Here is a 26,867-nt window from a genome sequence, read left to right as displayed (position 1 = left end):
GGACGTGGGCGCCGATAGCTCATGCTAACTTGGCACATTTAGGGGCCCCAAGTGACCTACCTTAGTCCTCCATCGGATTCTAGGGCTCCTCCTAACATCCTCCCCACTCGGTGAGCGTCCGGAGGCCGGAGCCGCTGCGGGAGACAGAGTTCCAGCGTCGGGGCCTGCTCCTGCTCTGAAGCCGGGGACTAAAGTTAGAGGCCGGGCGGAAGTCGCGGTCTGCGCAGGCGCGATCGCAGCTGATCGGCGGCTATCCCTCTTGCTGTGCTGGACTGCAGGTAACCCTCTGCCTCCCCTTCATCTGGATACTGGGCCCAGTGAAGCCTTGTGGGTCCCTGTAATTAGTGGAGCCCCAGAGAATTGAGCAACCACCATCTTGGAAGAGGCATGACAAGCTCTGCTGCAGCACTGGAAATGAGAGTGCCTGTATATTTGCCTATGTGATATTTCCTGCACGTTTACTCTGCCTGTCTACAGCAGCTTTGGTATTACATTTTCCCAGTTGGAGAGTATACTCCACAGAGTTGCTTGATCCTATATTAGCTATCATTATGGCCAGTGATTAACAAGATATGACTTTCTTTCACCACTCCTATATGTTCTGACGCTATTTAAGATCTGTGGATTCGTTGTATTATCAAGCTGGCTCATTGGTCTTCAGGTGTTCTCTAATCTATTTTACTCACTTTTCATCAATGGGGCCTAAATGTCAGCGTGCGCCCAGTGGGGTGCCTCCTGTGAGCTTCTTTAAACAACGCTCACCTGCTCGAGGTACTACGGAAGCTGCGTCTCATGTCACCAAGGTTAAAGGACCAATGTCTTTAACACAGTCATCCCCGATTGCCGCTAATGCCTTACCTCCTATCGCTACCCCTGGTGACGGGGAACCTTTAACAGTGGGGTCCATGAAACAACTTTTGGCATCCTTTAAAGAAGATATTTCCTTGGAGTTTCGGTCTGCTTTACAGTCCTGTCAGCAGTCAATTGATGACTTGGGATCACGCACCGATCATTTGGAAACTAAGATGGAGGAAGTGGTTGGATCCCATAACAACCTGATTAACTCGCACGAGCAGCTTCAATCTGAGGTTACGGCCTTGCGAAATAAAGTTGGTGACCTTGAGGACCGGTCTCGCCGCAATAATATAAAGATACGTGGGATTCCGGAATCCGTAGGTTTTCGGGACCTTCAGGACTTTGTTACGGATATCTTTACGAAGCTCTTACCCACTACCACTATTACAGAGTTCTTAGTTGATCGTATCCATTGTTTGCCTCGTGCAAAAAACGCCCCTGCTGGAGTTCCCCGAGACACACTAATGAGACTGCATTATTACCACATCAAAGAGGCGATACTTCGAGCTGCACGTGCGACTGATTCTTCCGCTGCAGTGCTGGGAGATTTACAAATATTTGGAGATATCTCTGCGACCACTTTAGCTCAACACCGATCGTTTCATCAAGTTACAAGTGCTCTCCGGAAGGCAGAGGTCTTGTACCGATGGGGCTTTCCAACAAAGCTGATCGTATCTCGGAATGGATCCACAGTTATAATTTCTACTCCAGATGATGGTCTTCAACTACTTCGTTCTTGGAACATTTTGGCTGATGACCCAGTACAGAAAACATCAAGTCCTCGTATCCAAAAAGAATGGTCTCTTGTGGGTTCGAATGGTTGAGGGCCAGCTTTCTTTTTGCAAGTTTTGCTGTTTTATTTCTAAGTGTTGATTGGGCCGTCATTTTGTGGGTACCCACGACCAAGGTATTCTGGACTGTTTCTTGTAAGATGCACCTATAGAGATTATGTCCTTTAAGCGAGAAGTTTTCAATGAGTTGCCGGGACTCAGTGATTTTTCTGTGTTCAATTACTGCTACTGCCCATTAATCTTTGTTTTGTTTTTGTTTGTTTTTTTCAGAATAATAGTGTCATTACACGATTTTATTTAAATGTGGAGATTTTATATGTTAGGAGTGGTGGAAGAGGGGCCCCTACCCCCCATTTTGCTAGTTAGTGCCATCCTAATTGGTGGCCTCCTCTAGTTCCATATGGGAGCTATTTCAGTTTGTTTATTTTGTATTGTTGTTGTTTTTATTTTATTATTATTTTTTAATGTCCTTTTTTTGTCTTTTTCTTTCCCTTCTCCCCCCCCCCCCCCCTTGGTACATCGATTGTATTTTATACGTATTGTTTTATATGCTGAAATGCGATATCTTCATTATTATTGTTTATAGTTAAGGTTATATCACTAAATGTTAAGGGGTTAAACTCCCCAAATAAGAGACGTCTTGCTTTGCGATATTTTGCAAAGGCTAAGGCACATGTGGTAGCTATTCAGGAAATCCATTTTGCTGCTTCTTCTCCGCCTAAGTTTTCTGACCATACTTATCCTCAATGTTACACTGCAAATGGACCGGAAAAAAAGGCTGGAGTAGCTATTTTAATTTCTCGTTCCTGTAATTTTGTTCTACAATCACAACATGCAGATGTGCATGGGCGTTATTTGATTTTAAGTGGTAAATTAGAAGACCAATTGGTCACTTTGGTATCTGTCTATGTCCCCAATACTAAACAGGTGGCATTCTGTAGACGTTTCTGTACTGATTTGCAAAAACGCTGTAAGGGTGCGGTTATGGTTTTAGGTGACTTTAATATGGTTCTTGATCAGAGGGTTGATAGATCTTCCTCTACGGTTAGAATGAAGGCTACATCGCTGCAGGACCATTCTCGGGCCTTTCAAAATCTTTTAACGGAATATGATTTGTTTGATATTTGGAGGGCAAAACATCCGACAGTACGGGACTATACCTTTTACTCGCATGTCCACAGATCATATTCCAGAATTGATTTAGCTTTGGCAGATAAGTGGACTTTACAACAGGTCCGGCAGGCTGTTATACTTCATATGACCTGGTCTGATCATGCGCCTCTTTGTTTGGAGTGGGTATTAGGATCACCTTGTAAGGCGCCTAGGCCTTGGCGGTTAGGAGCTTATCTTCTGTCTGATTTGGAATCTAAACAGGCTCTTTCCCGTACCCTCTCTATGTATATGGAAACTAACAAACCAACAGACACTTCTATTTTTAATTATTGGTGTACATTAAAAGCAGTTGTTAGAGGGACAGCTATTCAATCGGCAGCACGTATTAAGAAGGTCAATTTACAACGACAGGCTGCTCTGGAAGCTCAATTAAAAGATTTGGAGGAGCGTCATAAGAGTTCCCCTTCTGATGCTATTATTTTTAAAGGCCTGATTAAGGTCAGGGATGAATGGAATAGTTTCACATTGCAGGAGGTGCATAGGAACTTATTTAGGCTAAAACAAAGGTTCTATGTTCAGGGTGATAGAGCGGGTAGAATGCTGGCGCGGAAATTGAGGGGGAAACTGGCCAAGGAGAGAATTCGTGTGATTTTCAATAAAGTTGGTGCAAAAGTGTCGGATCCTCTGGATATAGCTAATACTTTTGCTGAGTACTATTCGCAACTATACAATTTATCTAGTGATCCGCAAGTTTTTCAGCCTAAGCCGGATGAGATTGCTAAGTTTTTGAATGCTATTAAACTCCCATCGTTACCGGAAGACTTCATTCAATCTCTTGGCAATCCTTGGTCAGAAGAAGAAATAGCTGCGGCCATAGAGTCCTTGCCTTTAGATAAAGCTCCCGGGCCAGATGGCTATATCAATGCTTTTTATAAAACCTTTAAGGAAGAATTGGTTCCAGCTCTCAAGTTAGTGTATAATGTAGCTTCGGATATAGGATATTTTCCCAGAGAGATGTTGGAGGCGCATATTGTGGCACTTCCCAAACCCGGAAAGAACCCCTTATTGGTTACCAATTACAGACCAATAGCACCTTTGAATACTGATGTTAAGGTATATGCCAAATTAATAGCAGGGCGGTTGGGTCCATTAATACCCTCATTGATTAACCAAGATCAGGCTGGGTTTGTTTTGGCTAGACAACCTTCAGATAACACTAGGCGAGTTTTCAACTGGGTAGATTTGTTTGCGGTATCTGGAGACCCATTATTATTGCTTTCATTGGATGCCGAAAAAGCATTTGACAGATTGCATTGGGGCTATACGTCTGTTTAAATGCCTGGAACAACTTCCGGACTTAAACCAGCAGGACAGCACATTTGGAACATCTCGCAGACCTCCAATGCTATTCGACTGTATCCACCTTAGACACTGTATATAATTGAGGGTTCCAACTTCGCATGACAGTTATCACATGCTTAAGGCATAAACCCTCTATCAGTGCCTAGACATGGTAATGTCGAAGTTGAATAATTGGCTGTTGAATAATTGGCTTAGACAAGTTCAGTTTAAAATTTAATCGCGGCGACGCCATCTTGCGAATGGCCGCAAGACTCCATTTTGGAAATGAGATCGCAAGACACCATTTTTGTGGTCAGCCAATTCAAGTTATAACTCAGAAGCTAAGAACAGATGGCAATATTTTTGTTAACCTACCAAGGGCAACTGGAAAAACCAGCTTTCTGAGTAAAAGTAAATAAGAAGAGACAATGGGTATTTTTACATACAAATTGGGAATCCCTGGATGCAGATAAAGTATAGTTGTGGCAATTGTAATATAATATCTACACAATTGGATTTGTCTGAATCCTAGACAGAATGGCCCCAAATTCCACAGCTTGAGGTGATAATACATTTGCACTTCACACAAGAGTCTGTGAGAACAAAAGAGGTTTTGTTTTCCTTTGAACACACAACAGGTGGGGGGCTGCTGACAGAGGGCATGTAGAACTACAACCCTCAGCCATCCACACTGCTGGATGTTCACTTCGTGTATGAGAAATTATGCACTTAAATCTCACCCATTAATAACTAGCGTCCTTATATCAAACCCCGAATACTCACACACTACATATTCGCACACAAGGTTCCATTAGCATCAAATTGTATGATTCAAGTTGGTTAAGTTAGTTTAAATGCTAAGAAATAGAGGTTTTTGATATCTAAGGTATTATACATGATAAGCAAGGTGTGTTTGGTTTCGTTCTGATGCGTACGCTTTTTACAGAATCCCGGTGTTATCGGTGGAGAGATCGCATCATGCAAACTCAAGTTACGGATCGCAGAACTTACAAGCAACAAAATGTTTAGTTGATGGAATGTTACAGGAGGCGTTACCAGAAAGACTCCGGCTGTTAGAGGCAGGGAAAGTCTATTTGAAACAACCTGTTAAATGTGTTGTTACATATGCTTCTCCTCTGGGAACCAATGAGATCAGCAGGAAGTTCCCCCTTTGTCCTGTTTCAGTCTGGGGGGGAATACATACATGTGTCCGAACACTGGTTTGCCAGTTCATGCTGAATTTTGGGTGAACTGAGGATATCTAGTCAGAAGTCTATCTCTGGGTCCAGAGGCGCAGCTTATGTATAACCGTACTTGGGTCTGTATTATTTCCTTTTACGCCTAACTTGTGTATGTATAGATTGCGTGTAACTGACTGTACTTTTACCTGAATAATACTTGTGCGTTGGAACCACAGATTCCACTCCTGTCTTTATTTGCGGTCATACTGCGTACGCAATTAGCGTTGTGTTTAGAGGTTTATAGGCAGGTTTTGTCTTAGAGGTTCTAGGCAGGTGAATCTTAGAGGTTTATAAACAGGTTTTGTCTTAGAGGTTCTAGGCAGGTGAATCTTAGAGGTTTATAGGCAGGAATGTATTAAAAGGTTTATTGACAAATTCAACAGTGGGGGCTCATCGGTTTATCACACTATCTGATACACGATAACACTCGGTCATTCCTCTCTCAGCAAAAGGGAGGAGGCGCCTTTTGGGAGACGCATTAGTCTTTCATTACCACAGTGTTGCTGAGAGTGTACTGCCGGTTATTGTGTAGAGGAAGCGCTGATTAGAATCCAGGGACAAGAGAGGAAAAAGTTTGTTTTCCTCTGTTGATAGAACCTTGTGTTTAGAGGGGTGCTGCAGTATTTGCGTACGCAGCTAAAACGCATTTTTACGTACGCAGTTAAAAAAGTAATTATACGCTTGTGTGGTAGTCGCATAATTGTGTATGCGGACGATCGCACAAATAGCGTATATGCACTTCCGGTTCTGCTGCCACGTGTTTGAACAAAGACATTGAGGTTTACATTTTTTTTTATCTACCAATATCTGGGTTAAACGTTTATTTTCTGCGCAGAGAAAAAGTGTGTAACAGTGTGTGTATTGTTGGTAGGGGTAATTTATTCCCTAAAGTTAAGGGTACCATATGATCCTTAAGGGCTAGGTGCAAGGGTTAGCCTAGTCGCTCGGTAAGCAGCTTTACCGTTCTAAACACAGTAGCAGGTGAACATGTTGTCTTTGTTGTATAGAGGTGCGTGAGAGTGGCCGACATACAAACTCTCATAGGTTTGGAAGTTACCTTACTAAAGCTTATCCGGGTCCGGAAGTTGCCTATTTCAAAACTTATCTAGGTGTGGAAGTGGCCTCACAAAATCTTATCCAGGTGTGTGGGCGCCGCCGACTTAAATCGTTCACAGGTAAGTGAAAGTATCTTGATTGTCTTTCACCAGTTTAAATTTTTATTGAAAAGCGTAGGAGTTGTCTCAAAATGGGAGCCACGCAAACGGTAGAAATGTTAAGCAATGATGTGCTGCTAATGGAGGCTCCAATTGGATCAGCCCGTCGTATTATGCATACTAAGTACGGTACTTATGCAATAAGGTATTGTGATATATGGTTTAATATGACGAGAAAGAGTGTTAGACCGTTTCCCAGAATTGGTAGTTTTGACAAAAATGTGTTAGATAATGTCCAGGATCACATCAGTATGGTGCGATCCCGAGAGAAAAAGATTAAGTATTTTGAATGTTTAAAAATATGGCAGCATGAAGGGGATGCTTGGCTTAAAAATGTGCAAACGACGCAAACTAGCGTTGCAAACGCATTGCCAGAAAATACATCCACGAAGCTGAGTTGCAATACGGGCGAGCCGCAAATTGGCACGCACAGGCTGCAAAGTAGTGTCGTGGAGAGTATTGCCAGCAGTTCACGCTCACCTCCCCCACCTTATGTGGATGGAGGTGCAAGTACGGTTACCAAAAATACCAATAAAAATGTAACAAGTAATTTGTACCCCCTCTTAAGTAACCATAAAGAAAATGTTTATGATGTAGAAGATGAGCCTATTGTAATGTCTGCTATTTCCCATGCTGTACAAATGATAGATGCTGCATCACCACAATCACGGGTGGTGCCACCATCTCCATCGGTAACAGTAAGGGAAGTGTTAATACACTCTGCACCCATTGAGGAAGTTGTTAATACCATACGTAGCAGCAGATTAAAACCCCAGCCAGGTAACCAGGTCACCCCCAGCCAGGTAACCAGGTCAGAAGTGAAGACGTGAAAAGTATTTGAAATCTTCATTTGAGGAGGAAGTTCCAATTTATAAGTTACTGGACTGATTATCTTAAGGATACGATATGGCCCAATAAAACGTGGAGCAAGTTTCATGGACGGGACTCTTAAGCGAATATTCTTGGAAGATAACCAAACCCTGTCCCCAACTCTCAACAGTGGAACAGCCAAACGTCTTCTGTCCGCAAATTTCTTGTAATTCCTTGAAGATTGCTTTAGGGATAGGTGAATTTTATTCCATAAAACTGAAAAGGATTGGATCTCCTGATTCACAGCCGGGACATCTATAGATGGAAGCTTCTGGAAATCTGAAACTCGTGGGTTTCTACCAAAAACTGTAAAAAAAGGAGTGGATTTAGAGGAAGAATGGAATTTAAAATTATGAGAGAACTCTGCCCATGGTAGGAGGTCCACCCAATCATCCTGGGAAGATGACACAAAGAGCCTAATGAAGGTCTCCAGCTCTTGATTGACCCTTTCCGTTTGACCATTCGACTGTGGGTGGTAGGCTGAGGAAAAGTTCAGTTTAATTCCACAGGTGTTACACAGGGCTCTCCAGAATTTGGCTGTAAATTGAACACCTCGATCAGAGACTATTTCCTTGGGGAGACCGTGTAATCTGAAGATGTATCGAATAAAAATTTATGCTGATTGAGGAGCAGAAGGAAGGCCAACGAGCGGGATAAAGTGTGCCATTTTAGAAAAGCGATCCACGACCACCCATACCGTGTTATGCCCCTTGCACCGAGGTAATTCAGAAATAAAATCTATTGAGATGTGGGTCCATGGAGCAGCTGGGATAGACAAGGGACGAAGAGGACCAACCATCTGTCTACGCAGAGTTTTATGTTGGGCGCATTTGATACAGGAGCGGACAAACTCCGTGACATCCTTCTTCATGGTCGTCCACCAGTAAGATCGAAGTAAGAACTGGTAGGTTTTGGTGATTCCAGTGTGACCTGCAAAAAAGCATGCATGAGCCCAAACCAGCAATTTTTTACGTAAATTAGGAGGTACAAAAATTTTCCCAGGTGGTAGAGATACTACTTGAGTAGGAGCAAACACCATTGGGTCTAAAATGGGACGAACTTGAGAACACTCCTCCTCCTCCAACTTGGTCATAAAGGAGCGAGATAATGCATCAGCTTTTTTGTTCAACACACCTGGACGAAACTGAAGTTTTAAATCAAACCTAGAAAAGAAAAGTGACCATCGTGCCTGCCTGGCATTCAACCGGTGTGCAGTTTGCAGATAGATTAGATTCTTATGGTCTGTAATAATCGTAACAGGAAATCTAGCCCCTTCAAGAAGATACCGCCATTCCTCCAAGGCTAAACGCATAGCTAATAGTTCTTGGTCGCCAATAATATAATTCCTTTCTGCAGGAGAAAATTTACGGGAGAAAAATCCCCAGGGATGAGTCTTCCCGTCTTCAGCAGTCTGAGATAATACCGCCCCTACTCCAACAGAGGATGCGTCCACCTCCACAATGAACGGTTTGTCAATTCGCGGCTGGCAGAGAATTGGAGCTCCCGAAAAGGCTCTTTTTAGGCTTTGAAAGGCTTGTACTGCTGGAACAGACCATTTAGAAGGATTGGCTCCTTTCCTTGTGAGGGAGGTAATGGGTGCTACCAGTGTAGGAAAATGTGGAATAAATCTCCTATAATAGTTCGCGAATCCTAAGAAACGCTGAGTACCTTTTAAAGAAGTAGGTAGGGGCCACTCCGAGATTGCTTTTAGTTTATCAGGATCCATCTGGAGACTCCTCCCGGAGATTATACGACCCAGAAAAGGTACCGACGTTTGATTAAACACACATTTGGATAGTTTCCCAAAGAGGTGATGAGCACGAAGGCGGGACAATACCTCCCGTACATGAAGATGATGGTTCTGTAAGTCTCTGGAAAAAATTAAGATGTCATCGAGATAAATCACAACAAATTTATGAAGAATATCCCGGAAGACCTCGGTTGACATAGCTTTGAAAAATAGCTGGTGCATTGCAAAGACCGAAGGGCATTACAAGGTACTCGAAGTGCCCGTCTCTGGTATTGAACGCGGTCTTCCACTCGTCCCCCGCTTTAATTCGAATCAAGTTATACGCGCCACGTAGATCCAGCTTGGTGAAAACTTGAGCCCCTTGGACTTTGTCAAAAAGTTCAGAAATTAAAGGTAAGGGGTACCGATTTTTTATGGTGATCTGATTTAAGCCTCGGTAGTCTATGCACGGACGGAGTCCTCCATCCTTTTTCCCTACAAAAAAGAAACCTGCCCCTGCAGGAGAAGAGGGCCGAATGAACCCTTTACCAAGGTTTTCCTTAATGTATTCTTCCATGGCCGCGGTCTCAGACACGGACAAGGGGTAAACACGGCCACGTGGAGGACTTTTCCCGGGAAGTAAATCGATAGCGCAGTCCCATGGTCGATGCGGAGGAAGTGCATCTGCGGCTTGTTCACAGAATACGTCGGCAAACTCTTGATAAGCCTCGGGCAACCCCGTCTGGGAGGGGTGTCTAGGAGACTCAGGACAGAGGAACTTTTTAGCTGGGTTGGAGACCGTTACTTGGTTACATACTGGAATGACCTTGGCCAAACAGTTTTGAAAACAATGTGAGCCCCAGGACAAGATTTGCATAGCATCCCAGTCGAAGACAGGATTGTTGTTGTTTCAACCAGGGCAATCCTAATACCAGCTCATAGGAGGATTCGGGTAATACAAAAAATTCTAACATTTCCTGATGTAAGCATCCGACTCGGACAGTCACAGGATAAGAAAGCGAAGAAATGGGTAGCCCCACCAGTGTTTTACCATCAAGTCCGGACAGTTACAATTTATTAGGTAGGGGAACAACTGGAACACCCAAAGTGTGAATCAATTTCTCTGAAATAAAATTACCAGCGGCTCCAGAATCAATTAAAGCATGGACCTTTCTTGTCCTGGACTTATGGGAAAGCGACACTACTAGAAGACTTTCTGATAATTGGGATGGCTTGAGAATGACCCCCAACTGAATGCTCCCTACTTCAGTCAGGGTCTCGCATTTCCCGCAAGTAGAGGACAATTCTTCAAAATGTGGTTAGGTGCAGCGCAATAAATACACAGCTTATTTTGGAAGCGTCTATTGCGCTCTGCCGAGGTGAGTTTAGTTCTATTGACCTGCATCAGTTCCTCTTCCATAGCTGAGGTGGGCATAGGCGGACTGGCAGCAGAAGGACGGACAGGTAGACGTTCACCTCTTCCCCTACTAGCCCACCTTTCCCGGTGACGAAGATCAATTTTGATGCAAAGAGAGATCACGTCAGCGAAGGATTCTGGCAAATCCCTGGAGGCAAGTTCATCCTTCATCCTCTTAGAGAGTCCATTAAGGAAGGACGCCTTAAGAGCTTCCTCGTTCCATTTTAATTCTGATGCCAGGGTCTGAAACTGGACTACATACTGCCCTACGGATCGTGCGCCCTGACGCACACGGAGAAGATCAGAAGATGCAGAACGGCCTGGCTCATCAAAAATTCTCTTAAATGCTAAAACGAATTCCTCGTAAGTAGATACGATGGGGTCAATCCGTTCCTATAGAGGGGAGACCCAGTCTAGCGCTGCTCCTGTTAACAGGGAAATAAAATATGCCACTTTTGCCCGAGACGTGGGGAAATTCTGGGGAAGGCACTCAAATTGGATCTCACATTGGTTAATGAATCCGCGGCACCGCCTGGGATCACCATCAAACCTTTCTGGAGTAGCTAACTGGAGTCGGGGTTTGGGGGTAGGAGCCACCAGTGGAGGAACTGATGGAGGAGGTGCGGGAGTTGCAGCCGGAGGAGCCGGAAGAATAGAGGCCAATGTGGTTTGTATAGAAACCAGTTGCCTCGAGAGCTCCTGTAAGTACTGAGCCACTTCTTGTTGAGCCGCCTCTTGGTTGTCCATCCGAGAGGTCAACTCTTGTAGAGACCCAGTACCTTGGGATCCTGCAGCCTCCATTGGGCCTGAACAAACTGTCACGTCTGAGACTAGAGAAGAGGACGTGGTGGGCCTAAGTTGGGGAAAGAAGCGGAGACGAGGGGCCTGGATGTACGTTCTCCTCATCCACAGGTCTTGAGTGTTGGCGAGACCTGGGCAAAGGTGCGGAGTCTAACCCACAGGATGGTGTTCGCCAGTGACCCCCCCAATTGGGATATGGGCTTAGCTGCACCCCGTGAGCAGGTCGCGGTCCTTTGACCAGGTACCCAAGCCCTGCAGGGATAGAGACACTACACCCGTGGCCCAACGAGGATATGCCTGCAAGGCACCAAACAGTCCCTTAAAACACTGTATAGAAAAACACCTTGACACGAGGATCAAATGTCAATAAGGATTTCAAGTGGGCAGCAACTCACGGTTACTTGAGACGTCACCAGAGATAGAAGGCACACGGGTAGAGGTAGTATACGTTGTAGCACGGATGTTCACTGGAGACGTAAGGCACACAGGTGGGGATGGCACTGGTATTCACCAGAGACGTATAGGCACACAGGTAAAGGTGGTAACACTGCTGCACGGGTATTCACCAGGGACGGGAGGCACACAGGTAGAGATGGTATACACTGCTGCACGGATATTCACCAGAGACGTATAGGCACACAGGTAAGGTGGTAACACTGCTGCACGGGTATTCACTAGAGACGGGAGGCACACAGGTAGAGATGGTATACACTGCGGCACGGATATTCACCAGAGATGGGAGGCACACAGGTGGAGATGGTATACACTGCTGCACGGATGTTACAGAGACGGAAGGCACACAGGTAGAGATGATAACACTGCTGCTACAAGGAAGGTTAGGAACCTGGACCGGGAACTCACTATAGCACGCTAGGAGACAACCGTTGTTCAGGCAATGTCCTGGAACCTGTGGAACAGTTTTATACCCAGGGGAACCCTTAGACAGGTGCACAGCATCAGCTGATCACGGACCTATCAGGGAGAAGGATACAGTCACATGGGCCGACTGTCATGGCGGCGCCCATGTCCAGACTTGCGATGCCGGACACCAGCCCACCAGGAAGCCACTGCATGCAGGGAGAATACTCAGCTTCTCCCCCGCCGTCGCGCAAGCTGCCCGACCACCCAGGATGACAGGGGAAGCCGGCGGCGCGGTAAGCAGGAGCCGATCCCCGGCTGAGCCCTGACAGCAGGCTATCACCCAGTCCACTGGGATAGAAGAGATTAAAGATAGCATTCACCACAGGGGAATGATAGTCACGATATTAATGGATGGTTTAAAAGAGAATTTAAAAACTCGGGTTCAGACCTCACAGCCTGGCTGGCGGGGACTTACAATAGATAACGTCATAGAGTCTGCCATAGAACATGACAAAAACATCTCAAAAAAGAGGGAGACCCAGAGCGAAAAATTAATGGCTGTCAGTATACAAGCTCTGGAGGGAATGACGTTAACATCACAGCCAACAGACATGCTTGCACTTGCACACACACTCAGGTCAGAACAAGTTGCTCTCACTAACCCCACTCAACAACAAACACAATTCTATCCCACTAACCCAATGCAACCACAGGTCCCAGGATATCCACCCACGTCTTTTCCCTCACAATATCCTTACCCATATCCACCACCTTTACCCTCTGCTCAAACTTCACAACAACACATGCTTTCACCTGAATCAAGGACATGTTTTAATTGCAAACAAACAGGACACCTAAGTAGAAACTGCACAGTAAAAAGAGTATGGACCCCACATCAAGGAAAACCTGGACATCCCCATAAGGGATATGCACAGAGACCAGCAAATGCTCAGCAAGCACCAGCTTCAATTGTAGCCGTAAATGCTTTATTGGAGAATGGTAGCCAACGCTAGAGGTCAGGTCATACCTGTAGTCTACAGATAGTCAGGTTAACGGGAAGTACTAGGGAAGAACCGGTCTTGATGGTTGATGTAGCTGGTACTGAATATCCTTTCCTTGTAGACACAGGGGCGACCAAGTCAGTGATGAAATCTCCCGTTAATTTACAGGTGACCAACGAGACAATACCAACAATGGGTGTGACAGGTAAAGTGGAACGTTATCCTTTAACAAGGCCCGCAGAGGTTAGTATTGGGCCGTTGCATACCAGACATTCTTTTCTTCTGGCTGCCGCGGCTCCTACTAACCTGCTGGGCAGAGACTTGTTATGTAAAATGGGATGTCTCATATATTGCACCCCTGATGGTATATATTTAGATATCCCAGAGAGAATGGTATACGAGGTGCGGGATATGTTAGACACCCCTCAAAGGATAATGTACCACTCTACAGTTTTAAAAGAAAATCCATCACAAGTAGATGAAATGTTGTCCCAAATTCCAGATTCCCTTTGGACAAAAGATGGACAGGACACTGGATTAATGGCAAACGTAAGCCCAGTAATGGTAAACATAAAAAGCGGTAGGCAAGCTCCAAAAATTCCCCAGTACCCACTAAAACAGGAAGTAGAACTACGGGTGTTTCCAATAATCGAGCGATTATTGCAACAAGGAATTTTAGTTCATACAGCTAGTGTAGCCAACAGTCCCATCTTTCCAGTAAAGAAGAGTGGTGGGAGGGGTTATAGGCTGGTGCAAGACCTTAGAGGTGTTAATAAGGTAGTAGAGAGCCAATTCCCTGTAGTGCCAAATCCAGCTGTCATCCTAATGCAGATCCCACCAAATGCAACCCATTTCACTGTCATTGACCTCTGTTCTGCTTTCTTCTCTGTGCCTCTCCATCCTGACTGTCAGTACCTATTCGCATTCACATACAGAGGTGTGCAATATACATGGACACGATTGCCCCAAGGTTTCATAGACAGCCCCAGTATTTTCTTCCAGGCATTGCATGACTGTTTACAAGCTTTTCAACCTGCCAGTTGATCAGTTCTAATTCAATATGTGGACGATTTATTGCTATGTTCTGACTCTTTTATGTCATGTGTGAATGATACTAAACTTTTGTTACTTCATCTCTCGCAAACAGGACACAAAGTGGCTAAGGACAAGTTACAGCCGTGCCAGCCCAGAGTAAAATATTTGGGACACTGCCTAACCCAGGGGTTACGACATCTCACAAATGATAGAATCCAGGCCATACAAAACATGACACTGCCGCAGAATCAACAGCAAATTCGTACCTTCTTGAGAATGTGTGGATATTGCCGAATGAGGATACCAGGTTTTTCTATTTTGGCCTTGCCTTTACAGGAACTAGTCTCTTCCTCAAAGCCCGATCGCGTCATACACACTGAGGAATCAGAACAGGCTTTTCTTAATCTTAAGGATAGTCTGACAAAAGCTCCTGCATTGGGAATACCCGATTATGAAAAACCTTTTGATTTATATTGTACGGAAGCCGATGGTTGTGCTGCAGGTGTCCTTACACAAAAACATGGTGATGCCAGTAGGCCCGTAGCATACTACAGTGCCCAATTGGACACGGTAGCAAGATCACTCCCCACCTGTTTGAGAAGTGTAGCAGCTACCACTTTACTGGTGAGTAAAAGTGAGGACGTAGTATTGTGCCATGATATGATTGTCTACACTCCCCATGCTGTATCTGCCCTGTTGAACTCAGCTCAAACAAGACACGTCTCCTCGGCTAGGTTCACCAAATGGGAACTAGCCCTAATCGCTCCTGCAAATATTACAGTTAAACGTTGCAGTACGCTGAACCCAGCAACATACCTGCCATATGTACAACATGATGTACAAAGGGTGGAAGGAGAGGAGTTGCTGGCGGGAGGTGAGTTCGGCAGACATGATGATACTCACGATTGTATGACATATCTGAATCAGACCTTTACTGCTAGACCTGACATACATGACACACCTTTAGAGAATGTGGATGTAACTTTTTATACGGATGGGAGTTGTCATAGACAAACAGACACATGTGAATTATGTACAGGTTATGCTGTTGTAAATGACACAGACATCATGGAAGCTAAACCTCTCGGTCCTCCTCACTCAGCCCAAGTGGCAGAGTTAGTAGCACTGACTAGAGCATGTGAAAAGGCAGCAGGCAAATCTGCTAACATTTACACTGACTCGAGGTACGCGTTTGGGGTGGTGCACGACTTTGGGGCCCTATGGCGTCTGAGAAACTTTATGACAGCAGCAGGCACACCAGTTGCACACTCCCAACAAATAAAACATCTCTTAGAAGCAATCCAACTGCCCAAAGCAGTGGCAGTAATTAAATGCAAAGCCCACACATGTGAGGATGACCCAGTGTCACTGGGCAACAACAGAGCTGATGAAGCTGCAAAATGGGCAGCGGGGTTAAAAATGCCTTCTCCAATTGAAACAATTATGTCATTCCAAACCATTGATATGCTGAAATTAATTGAGATGCAAAATTTGTGTTCAATTCAGGAAAAATCCATTTGGAAGTCCAAGGGGTGTGGGCAAGAGTCCTCCGGGCTCTGGAGGGACGGACATGGTAAGCCAGTAGCCCCCAAGGCATATTACCCCAGCCTGGCTGAAGCAGCACACGGTCTGACTCATCTAGGTAAACAGGGCATGTGCAAGTTGGTGAGGGCATACTGGTGCGCACCAGGGTTTTCTTCACAAGCAGAGAAGATAGCAATGTCCTGTCTGACCTGCTTGAGACAGTACATAGGGAAAGCGATCCCTACCGAACCATCACACATTCCACCGACTGATGGACCTTTCCAGGTGATACAAATTGATTTCATCCAATTACCACCCTGCAGGAACCTTAAGTATGTATTAGTGTGCACAGACGTATTCTCTAACTGGGTTGAGGCCTACCCAGCAGCCACTAATTCTGCTGCGTTTACTGCCAAGAAAATAGTTCAGGAATTTGTATGCAGGTATGGTATCCCTAGAATCATCGAAAGTGATAGGGGTACCCATTTCACAGGTGATGTTTTCCAAAATATGTGTAAGCTGATGGGTATTAATAGCCGACTTCCCACCCCCTACCGACCGCAAGCCAGTGCCAAGGTAGAGAGGATGAACGGGACTATTAAAAATAAGCTAAGTAAAATCATGGCGGAGACTGGACTAGGATGGCCAGAAGCTTTACCTTTGGTCCTACATAGTATAAGGACCACTCCTAGATTTCCTCTGAATCTGTCCCCATTTGAAATATTGTTTGGTAGACAACCTCATTTGATTATAAGTCCACAGGAAGATCTAAAGGGTAACAACGAGGTAACTGTGAAGTATCTTATATCAATGAGTAAGCAGTTAAAGCAACAGCAGCAGAAACTGAAATTGTTGTCCCATGATATGCCTGAAATGAACTGCCATGATGTTGAACCAGGAGAATATGTAATGATCCGAAATTTCTTACGTTCAGGTTGTTTGACTGATCGGTGGGAAGGTCCGTACCAGGTGCTGCTGACGAGTACTACATCTTTGAAGGTGGCCGAGAGAGATACCTGGGTCCATTCCACTCACTGCAAAAAGGTCAATCAACCGGTGGAGAAACAAGTCGGAGACAAAGCTGATAGTGTGGATCTGTTGCTCGCGAGCTTGTTCCGGGAGGATTGAAAAGGTCGTAGTGAGATACCTGAACTGAGAGAAATTTGCAGGTCTTGTTGTGACAATGGACGGGCCTGCTGTGTTCATTTTCATATTCTCTTTCAGAGTGTTCACCATCCTGGTCGGTTCGGGAATATCCAGTTTCTGTGATGGGGGACCAATTGGGGAAACGGGAACTGATGGCAGTGCTGATGGAGTGGAGAGAGGAGGAGTGCAATGCCAATCAGGGGAGTGTCTAACCAATCTTAGTACTGTTAGTGTTAAGAGAGCTGTCATTCCGGATACTCGGGGAAGGTGTGGAGGGTTATCGTCTGAAGATTCCTGTATTTGTGAGTTTTGTGGGTCCTTAGTTGATGAAAACTGTATTCAACAGTGCCAACCTAAATATAATCCGTACTGGGGAGGGTATCCTTTAGAGGATTACCACAGCATGGTAGGCAAAGTGTTAATTCAAACCGATTGCTGGGTGTGTTCACATGTGCCACAGGGACAGCATAATGTAGGGTTGGTGCCATTTCCGCTGAATATCACGGAAATTTTAGAATTACAAAAAGGGAAAACAGTGGATGGAAAATTCCTCTCATCCAAACCACCTCATTTCAAACTCTATCAATTTCAAGTAGATAAATCACTTTTGTGTCTAAACATAACCAACCCCAATAAACCCGGAGGTTGGGAAGTGACGGGGAATAATCAGACGATGACCTTCTCACAAAGAGCTGATAATGAGTCCATAAACTATGATCTGTTACGCACAATTAAATCAAGTGGGAAATATTTTAGGTACCGGTATACATTGAGTTCCACCAAAGAAATGATTGGTAAAGTACCAGATGGTTATTGTGCTAAGATAATACAACCAGAAACTTGCATATACCAGATGGAAGAGCCTGAGATAGGATTGTTTGCAAGAGAAATGTGTTTAATGATAATGATGCATACCATTCCTTATGTTCTCCCTGATAATATATATTTTATATGTGGAAGAAAAGCGTATAAATGGCTCTCCCCGAGTTCCGAAGGTTTGTGTTATCTGGGAGAGTAGTCCCAGAAGTTATGACCCTCACACATGTTGAAATGTTGGGAATACATAAAAACACACCGTCACCATATCTTCACACACAATATGAGCACAGAGGCAAGAGAAATATGATACCTGGTGATATGCATAAAGCCGCTCAGTTAATCAGTGAGACAACTGGCTTCCAAGTTTTAGTCGCCCTGGATCCCACCAGAATTGCTAGGGGTACATAAAATTTTAGATATATCCAGGAACTTGCTAAATTAATAGATAATATCACCGAGATGTACGATGTCACATTCAGGTACACAGGGAGAGAATTGCAAGCGTACAAGAAAGAACTAGTGCAACACAGGCTAGTGTTGAATTATTTAACTGCTGTTACTGGAGGGTATTGCGTAACGTTAGCCACCCAATTTGGAGTAAAGTGTTGCACTTATGTCACCAATGATACCAGCGACCCTAAGGAGGTGATAGACCAGAAGATGGATGAGATTCTGCAGCTAAAGTGGGAATTTCGTAAGAACCATAACGCATCAGTGGCTGAAGCAGGGGAAAAGATAGAAGGATGGGTGTCATGGCTGAACCCAGTGAAATGGTTCTCGGGTCTAGGAGAGTGGGTCCAGGAAGTGGTCGCCAGCGTAGGCAAATTCTTGATCCTTATACTGATTGTCATCATAGTAATTGGCATATGTGTCCGGTGTGTTCCTATTGTGTTAAAGTGTGGAAAATGTGAAAACAGAGTGAAACGAAGGAATGAAACTATGATGGTGGTCAGAAATGATAATATGTATACCGAGGTAGATACAGAACTGCACTACAACCCTGAGCTAGGAAGTACCATCATTTAAATGTATAATATTTAGACATGCATAGAAGATATTATTGAAATGTTATTTATAGAACACCCAGACATCCCCACATCTGTCACATGATCTCCCAAGATCCGCGGTGTGCGTATAATAGTAGTTTTATGCCCCCGCCTAGAGACACATTGTTGATGGATTAAGAACCACCTTGTGCCATCCCATGATAACACCAAATAATATGTAAATGTAAGCCTAAATTAAATTCTAATAGCAGATTGTGATAGCATGTTGTTTGCTATCAAAGGGTGGACTGTCGAAGTTGAATAATTGGCTGAGACAAGTTCAGTTTAAAATTTAATCGCGGCGACGCCATCTTGCGAATGGCCGCAAGACTCCATTTTGGAAATGAGATCGCAAGACACCATTTTTGTGGTCAGCCATTCAAGTTATAACTCAGGAGCTAAGAACAGATGGCAATGTTTTTGTTAACCTACCAAGGGCAACTGGAAAAACAAGCTTTCTGAGTAAAAGTAAATAAGAAGAGACAATGGGTATTTTTACATACAAATTGGGAATCCCTGGATGCAGATAAAGTATAGTTGTGGCAATTGTAATATAATATCTACACAATTGGATTTGTCTGAATCCTAGACAGAATGGCCCCAAATTCCACAGCTTGAGGTGATAATACATTTGCACTTCACACAAGTCTGTGAGAACAAAAGAGGTTTTGTTTTCCTTTGAACACACAACAGGTGGGGGCCTGCTGACAGAGGGCATGTAGAACTACAACCCTCAGCCATCCACACTGCTGGATGTTCACTTCGTGTATGAGAAATTATGCACTTAAATCTCACCCATTAATAACTAGCGTCCTTATATCAAACCCCGAATACTCACACACTACATATTCGCACACAAGGTTCCATTAGCATCAAATTGTATGATTAAAGTTGGTTAAGTTAGTTTAAATGCTAAGAAATAGAGGTTTTTGATATCTAAGGTATTATACATGATAAGCAAGGTGTGTTTGGTTTCGTTCTGATGCGTACGCTTTTTACAGAATCCCGGTGTTATCGGTGGAGAGATCGCATCATGCAAACTCAAGTTACAGATCGCAGAACTTACAAGCAACAAAATGTTTAGTTGATGGAATGTTACAGGAGGCGTTACCAGAAAGACTCCGGCTGTTAGAGGCAGGGAAAGTCTATTTGAAACAACCTGTTAAATGTGTCGTTACATATGCTTCTCCTCTGGGAACCAATGAGATCAGCAGGAAGTTCCCCCTTTGTCCTGTTTCAGTCTGGGGGGTAATAAATACATGTGTCCAAACACTGGTTTGCCAGTTCATGCTGAATTTTGGGTGAACTGAGGATATCTAGTCAGAAGTCTATCTCTGGGTCCAGAGGCGCAGCGTATGTATAACCGTACTTGGGTCTGTATTATTTCCTTTTACGCCTAACTTGTGTATGTATAGATTGCATGTAACTGACTGTACTTTTACCTGAATAATACTTGTGCATTGGAACCACAGATTCCACTCCTGTCTTTATTTGCGGTCATACTGCGTACGCAATTAGCGTTGTGTTTAGAACTTTATAGGCAGGTTTTGTCTTAGAGGTTCTAGGCAGGTGAATCTTAGAGGTTTATAAACAGGTTTTGTCTTAGAGGCTCTAGGCAGGTGAATCTTAGAGGTTTATAGGCAGGAATGTATTAAAAGGTTTATTGACAAATTCAACAGTAATTATGCACTAATATTGGACAGTCCAAAGGAGATGCAATACCAGTGATTGTATGAAAAGCTGGCTCCATTGATATTTTATAAGAACAGGCTCTTATATAACTGTAAACCACTCATTCTGCAAATTGATGAACTGAATTTTTAAGAGTCTGGCTTATGAATGTGTATATGATTGATTATTTATTAATTTATGAAATTATGCTTCATCCACAGTTTATATGTGTTTTATATATATTTTATATTTGTATTGTCCAAATTTGAAAGTGCTACTACTTATATAAGTATTGTATTTAAACTTGCCCGCCCAGTTGTGATGTCAGTGTCTCCGGTACCTGCAGTCAGTGTACGGGTCGGTCGGGGGGGCACCCGTACACACCGGCAGATACGCACAATATATCTGCAAGATAAATCGGCATCGGCTGAGCTGCAGGGCCAACCTGATATGTCTGTGAACACGCTATTTATAGACATTTTGGTTGTACACAGCCGCAAATGAACTTGAAATATATTGTTCGTCGGCTGTACAAATTACATACCGCATAGTGGGGGTCATTCAGACCCGCTCGCGAGCGCAGGACACTCGCAAGCGGGTCGACGTTGCCCCAATGCGCAAGCGCACGACGGAGGTAGCTCCGTCGCACGCATGCGCGAGACCCGGATAGCGACGAGCTCTCCGTCGCTCCGGGTCTCGCACCAAAGGGGGCATGCTGTCGATGTTGATTGACAGCACGCCCCCATTGGTGGGCGTGCCTGCCAGACGGAGGCGTTCCCATGGGAATGCCTACCGTCTGAAGCCGGCCCCACTGCTATGCGAGCGTCCGTAAGGCCGCTCCATTTTCATGTAGGAGGGCCCTGATTCAGAGCGAGCGCTCTGGTCAGAGCGTCCAGCTCTGAATCAGGCCCAGTGTGTACCCAGCTTAACACAGATAAAAAATCATAGATGTTTTCAACATGTGAAGAGTGAAGAAAAGTTCTTGTTATAGTCATTGCCTGACAATGAGAGACAGTGTCAGCTCCTTCTTGTGTCCCAGACAACACAGAAATTCAAATGGGCAGATTCTGAATACAGCAGTGTAAAATTGCCAAGTGACTTGAAACATAATGTAAAAACTGTGTGATGTTTTTTGCTGCTGCATTTTTTTATACAACTTAAAAAAAAAAGCACAATGTGGGGCCTGATTCAGGGTTACACAACATTGTTTTTTGGGTTACACAACATCGTTTTTTGGATGGATCATGCAATTTTTACTTTTTAGCAATGTACATGCTCCTGTGGCCAAGCTTCAGAGTAGTACTCAACTCGGTTATATCTCCACTTACAGCTGAATGGGTTTATCTGGGTGATCACTTGTAGGTTTAGCTGGGTACATGCTGAGGCAATGTCAGGATGATTTGCCTTTTCGTAACAACAAATCGTCTACATCGCCTAGTGCACATACGCATAATTGCGTGCTCCCGCTGGTCGTTAGCAATGGACTTTGGTCGGCCCTGCTGCACGGACTACCTAAAGAATTGGTGCACATCGTCTAGTGTGTACGGTAAACCAGTAAGGTGACGTGTCGTTCTGATTTGGCCTTTGAAGACATCACCTCTGGCCACTCCTAGCCAGTGATCTTAAAGATGATTGTTCTAGTGTGTACAGGAGCAATGATAAATCGTATACGAAGAAACTATACGATATTGTTCGGTCATTGGCAAGACTGCCCAGTGTGTATGCTCAATATCGCTTGTTATGGGCTCAAAGGAAAGCGTCCCAAAAATCGGAACCATTGCCGTTCGCTCCAGTGTGTACCCAGCTAGTGTACTGAGGGCTTGTTATGGGAGTGTAAGTGGAATATCTTGCACCAAGTACGATCTGGTGCAAATGTGCGCTTATAGTAATGATAGCAATATCAACAAGACTATGTATAAGGGTGGGGTGGCTACATAGATGTATTCAACTCGGAATACAGAGAAGACCCAGCTGTTTTTCTATCCATACAATGTGGCCGACCTGAGTGAAACTATGCAATAGCCCCTGCCTGCGTGTTTACTGTAATGACTTGCCATTGGCTGTCAGAAGGGGTGACATTATACCATTTAATTCTGAGAGTCAGAAGTCAGCAGCCGCACACTGAGATACAATGTTACACATTACCTCATTAGTAGCAATCAGTTTTTGTACTGTGGTTGGACCATCATCCGGCAGGGCTATTAAAATGCTCTCTGCTATCTGCTCTAGCACCATATCGATGCGGGCTGTACAGATATCGTTTAGCTGAAAGCAGAAAATATTCATTTACTTTTTCTCTAAAAAAAAAACATTTACTTGTTTATCAATTAACAGTTTTCTTAAAAAGTATCTGCCATAAAAAAACACCTTGACTATATATTTGTTCAGCTATTCATAGACTCAATTACTGCTATTGTTCTTTCTTGTACAAAGATATTATAATATAATATAATTCAAGGTAAATTTTAGAGATAAATGGAGCAAATGTTATAATGCATTTTGTGGTACAGTAGAAGAAAGCAAACTACATAAATTATACCTATGATGATTAATTATTCTTGCAAGAAGGTTTCTACACATAGAGGGCATGATTCAGAGATGGACGCAATGTCAGACGCAGTGTAGCAGTTTTTTGCCACTGTACATGCGTCAAAGAGCAGGCGTGGCAATAGATTAGTGATGGTGGTCGCACAGGGGATTTAGGGCCTGATACAGCAGTGCACGCAAGTGCACTTCTGAAAGCAGATTCCCAATTATCGGGAATCTGCACGTGCACAGGACCCATTCTGCGAGTGTGCCCATGAATGCCTCTGCTTGAGTGACAGGCAGAGGCATTTAAGGGGTGGTGCGGGGCGGTCGGCATTCCTGGAAAATAGGGCATGCCTGCCCTGATTCCTGGGAGTGGCAAGCCCAGGGACTGCGTGGACGTATGCGGTCTGCTGGGCTCGCAAGCCGTCCAGCCTGAGTAAGCTGAGGCTTACTCAGCTAGCCGTCCACCCAGCGCTGTCAACCATCGCGGCCATTAACCGCCAATGGTCACGATGGTGATCCCAGCCTGCAACATCCGTCGCAGTGCTGGGATCACAAATGCAGCATTATTGCAAGGATTACAATTGCAAAGCTGCCTGCGTGCATACATCATATCTATAGAGTATGTGCAGCTTTGCAATTGCGATCCTTGCTGAATCAGGCCATTAATTGCAAACTGAGTGACAGGTAGTCAGCGTTTGGGGGAGTTGTTTGAAAAATGCAGGCTTGCCAGGGCCATTTACTGGACGTTCCCTAGTGAGCCTTTGCAAATTTGTTCGCAGCTACAGAGGACCTGGCATCTTAAGTGAGATGCTCTGCCTTAGACAGCATAGGCTTACTCAGAAGTTCAATGTGCGATCGATGTTCCCGTTTTTGTACGTAAGCGGTAGATGTGAGATGCCAGAGGTGGGGGGCGTCTCTGGGCACAAGACATCAGCTAAGTCATTAGCATATATCTGCAAGAACACTATGTACAGCATTTGCGTCAATCTCTGAATCAGAAAAACAAAACAGAAATGTATAACCAATGGCGCTGAAAAGTGGAACACTAAGAATGCTTGATGTTATTGATAGGTGTCTACACGCAGCTGTTTATGGTTGCAAACCAAAAGGAAACACACAAAAAACAGTAAACAACAGCTCTGTGTACCACCTACAGTCTACATTAAAACTAAAAAATAAAAAAGTAAAAATTAAAAATAGAATGCAATACAAAAATTGTGCCAGAAATAAAAAATCTTAATGTTAAATAATATACCTTGAAAGATACTTGAATAAAAATACAAATTTAATAATATGAAACAGACATCATTGACAAATGTAACAAATGTACATATACATATCATATACATATCAAAAAATTTGTCTAAAAACACTAAACATCAAAAAAGAGCCAATAAACACTGTAAAAAATGATAACTAGTGACATATAAATCTGGATCACCATATACACCTAATGTAGCAGCTGTGGTTATAGTTGCTAAATGTATAGGTAGACAGGGGTATTCAATATGGGTGCGATAACATCGTTTTTGCGTTAATATCGGAGGTATGATGTCATTATCACAGGTTTTACTTTTACACCGTATTCAATTTCAAAGACTTATCGCAGTTTTGAAAAGTCTTTGATAAAAAACGGGGATAACTTTTCACCATTGAATAGGTGTCGAAAAAAAGTGCAGAATTGGGGTTTAGGGGTGCAGGCTTAAAAAAAATAGCCTGCACCCCTGGGAATGACATTTAAAAAAGAACTGTGTCAAAAAAAGTAAAAAAAAAAAAAATAGGGACACCCCAAAAAATTAATTTAAAAATTGGGGTGAAAAAAAAAAAAAAATGGGAAAAAATTGTTTAACAATAGGGAAATAGGTTCAGGGCTATTCTGCAAGTATGCGGCAGATGTTTTCTAGAATAGAATTATAGCGGCAGGTGCACAAATGCAGAATTTTTAAAAAATTACTTTAGGGACTTAAAAATATGCTAGTACCCATTTTCATGTACCCCAAATTTGATGGGAAAACGAAAAAAATAACCTAAGTGCTCTTCTGCATCACTTATTCAATGTCGGGGAAAAAACACCTGCTGCGGCTATTTAAATCCCCGACTTTTAATTAAAGGCTAAAACGGGGGTACCCATAGTGTTCCCCCATGTTTTTACAACTTTAGGGGGGTCTTACAATTATTTTAAGGAAAAATTCGTAACTTTACGCAAATCCAACTTTGGAGTTTCCCGTTTTCGTTAATTTTATATTGAATACGGGGATAAGCGGGAGCGCGCACCATACCTTAACGCAGAAAAAAAACTCCCATATGAAACGTTAACTTCGACAGTGAAGTTAACGTTTCATATTGAATACCCCTCAGAGATTGTTATGGCTCCATGCATACAAGCCTGAATCTGTTAAAGTTCCATCAATAGAAAGTAAGGTGACTTTCAAAGAAATTGCCTTATCCGGGTAGATGATATAACAAATTTAAAGCATAATTATTAGACTGTGTCCTGCTGAACACTGATGACCACTGAGCAGAAATGCGTTTTTAGGAATGTAGAACAATTTTCCACTAGCAATTTCAGTGCAGATATATGGAGTTAATGTCCCACAGTGAGTTTAATGTGTGCAATCTGGCCCTGATTCAGAGCCGGTTGCTCTGACAGAGCGCTCGCTCTGAATCAGGGCCAGTCTTTTTTTTTTTTAAGAACGGCCTCCTGGCCGCTCGCATAGCTGTGGTTGACCACCCACAGCTATAGCGAGAGGCCAGGAAGATGGTCGCGATGGTCAAGACCATCGTGACCATCGGGCTTGCGATGAGACCCTTGTAGTAGGGTCTCGTTGCCGCAAGCCCCAGAGAGATTTCGGCTCTAACAGAGCTCAAATCTCTCCCACTGGCATCACTCATGATGTCAATGGGACTGCCCCCAAACGGAGGCGTTCACATGGGAACGCCTCCGTCTGGGCAGCCACCCCCCCCGGTCCGCCCACCAAAGGGGGCGTGCTGTCACTCAACATCAACAGTACGCCCCCTTTGGTACGAGATCCAGAGCGATGGCTTGACCATCGCTATCCGGGTCTCGTGCATGAGCACGACGGAGCCAGCTCTGTTGTGCGCATGCGCTCTGGGCCACTATCGACCCGGTTGTGAGTGCTCAGCGTGTCTGAATCAGGCCCTCTGTCCGCACTCACCAACGCACCTCATGCTCCGTCTGTCTCATAGCCAGGTCTGCGATTCATACCTCACAATAAAGACAACGTAACAGTCTGCAAACTCCGTCTCTCTCGTAACAAAAGGACATGCATTTTTCTTGTGCTGATTTGCGGTAGATGACAGTGTGGCGGTCTGTCGGCTCCGTCCGTCTCGTGGCAAAGGAACATGCACTTTCTTTGTGCTAGACTGCGGTTGGTGATGAACTAATGCTCAGACGCCAAATGGCGTCCTCTGTGCTGCCGTCTACGTTATTTTGCGGTGATAGACTGGCAGGTCTGTGTTGTTTCATGAATCAAGCGAGGAGCAATCTCTACACAGTGCTGCGGCAGATGACGCAATGGACAAACTTTTGGATGGTGTCTGCTGTGCTGCTGCCTGCGATGTCTCGCAGCAGCGTGTTGGCAGATAGAGATGTTTCTGTGGGTCAGGCTCTGTCCATCCCTGCTCCGTGCAGTTAGCCAAAAGGCAGACTTTGACTCATCCGCGTGCACCCTTGTAGAGGTAAGTGTCGCAAGACTATGACTTGTGGTGGTGATCAAAAAAATAAGGCACTAGTTAAGAGTCCCTGAATCTCTGAATCAGGCCCAGCGGTCCCTGCACAAAAGGTGAGCATTAGTTGTAGTTACGGTCATATATATCATCATTCAGTCCGAATGCGGGGA

At 44.2% G+C, this 26,867-nt stretch overlaps 1 protein-coding gene across 1 annotated transcript in view; it reads right to left on the bottom strand.

Annotated features, from left to right (window-relative positions):
• The window catches only part of DNAH8 (dynein axonemal heavy chain 8), a 521,770-nt gene that overhangs the window by 354,573 nt on the left and 140,330 nt on the right, over positions 1-26,867 (bottom strand). Inside the window, exon 20 of the mRNA XM_088445337.1 lies at positions 22,621-22,740. Within this exon, the coding sequence (XP_088301463.1) occupies positions 22,621-22,740 (120 nt within the window). The remainder of the gene's footprint in view (positions 1-22,620; positions 22,741-26,867) is intronic.

Source organism: Taudactylus pleione, unplaced genomic scaffold, assembly GCF_031769625.1.
Source record: "Taudactylus pleione unplaced genomic scaffold, aTauple2 ptg000378l, whole genome shotgun sequence".
Taxonomy (NCBI): domain Eukaryota; kingdom Metazoa; phylum Chordata; class Amphibia; order Anura; family Myobatrachidae; genus Taudactylus; species Taudactylus pleione.
Note: the sequence above shows the minus strand (reverse complement) of the source record. Positions and strands in the feature narration are given on the sequence as shown.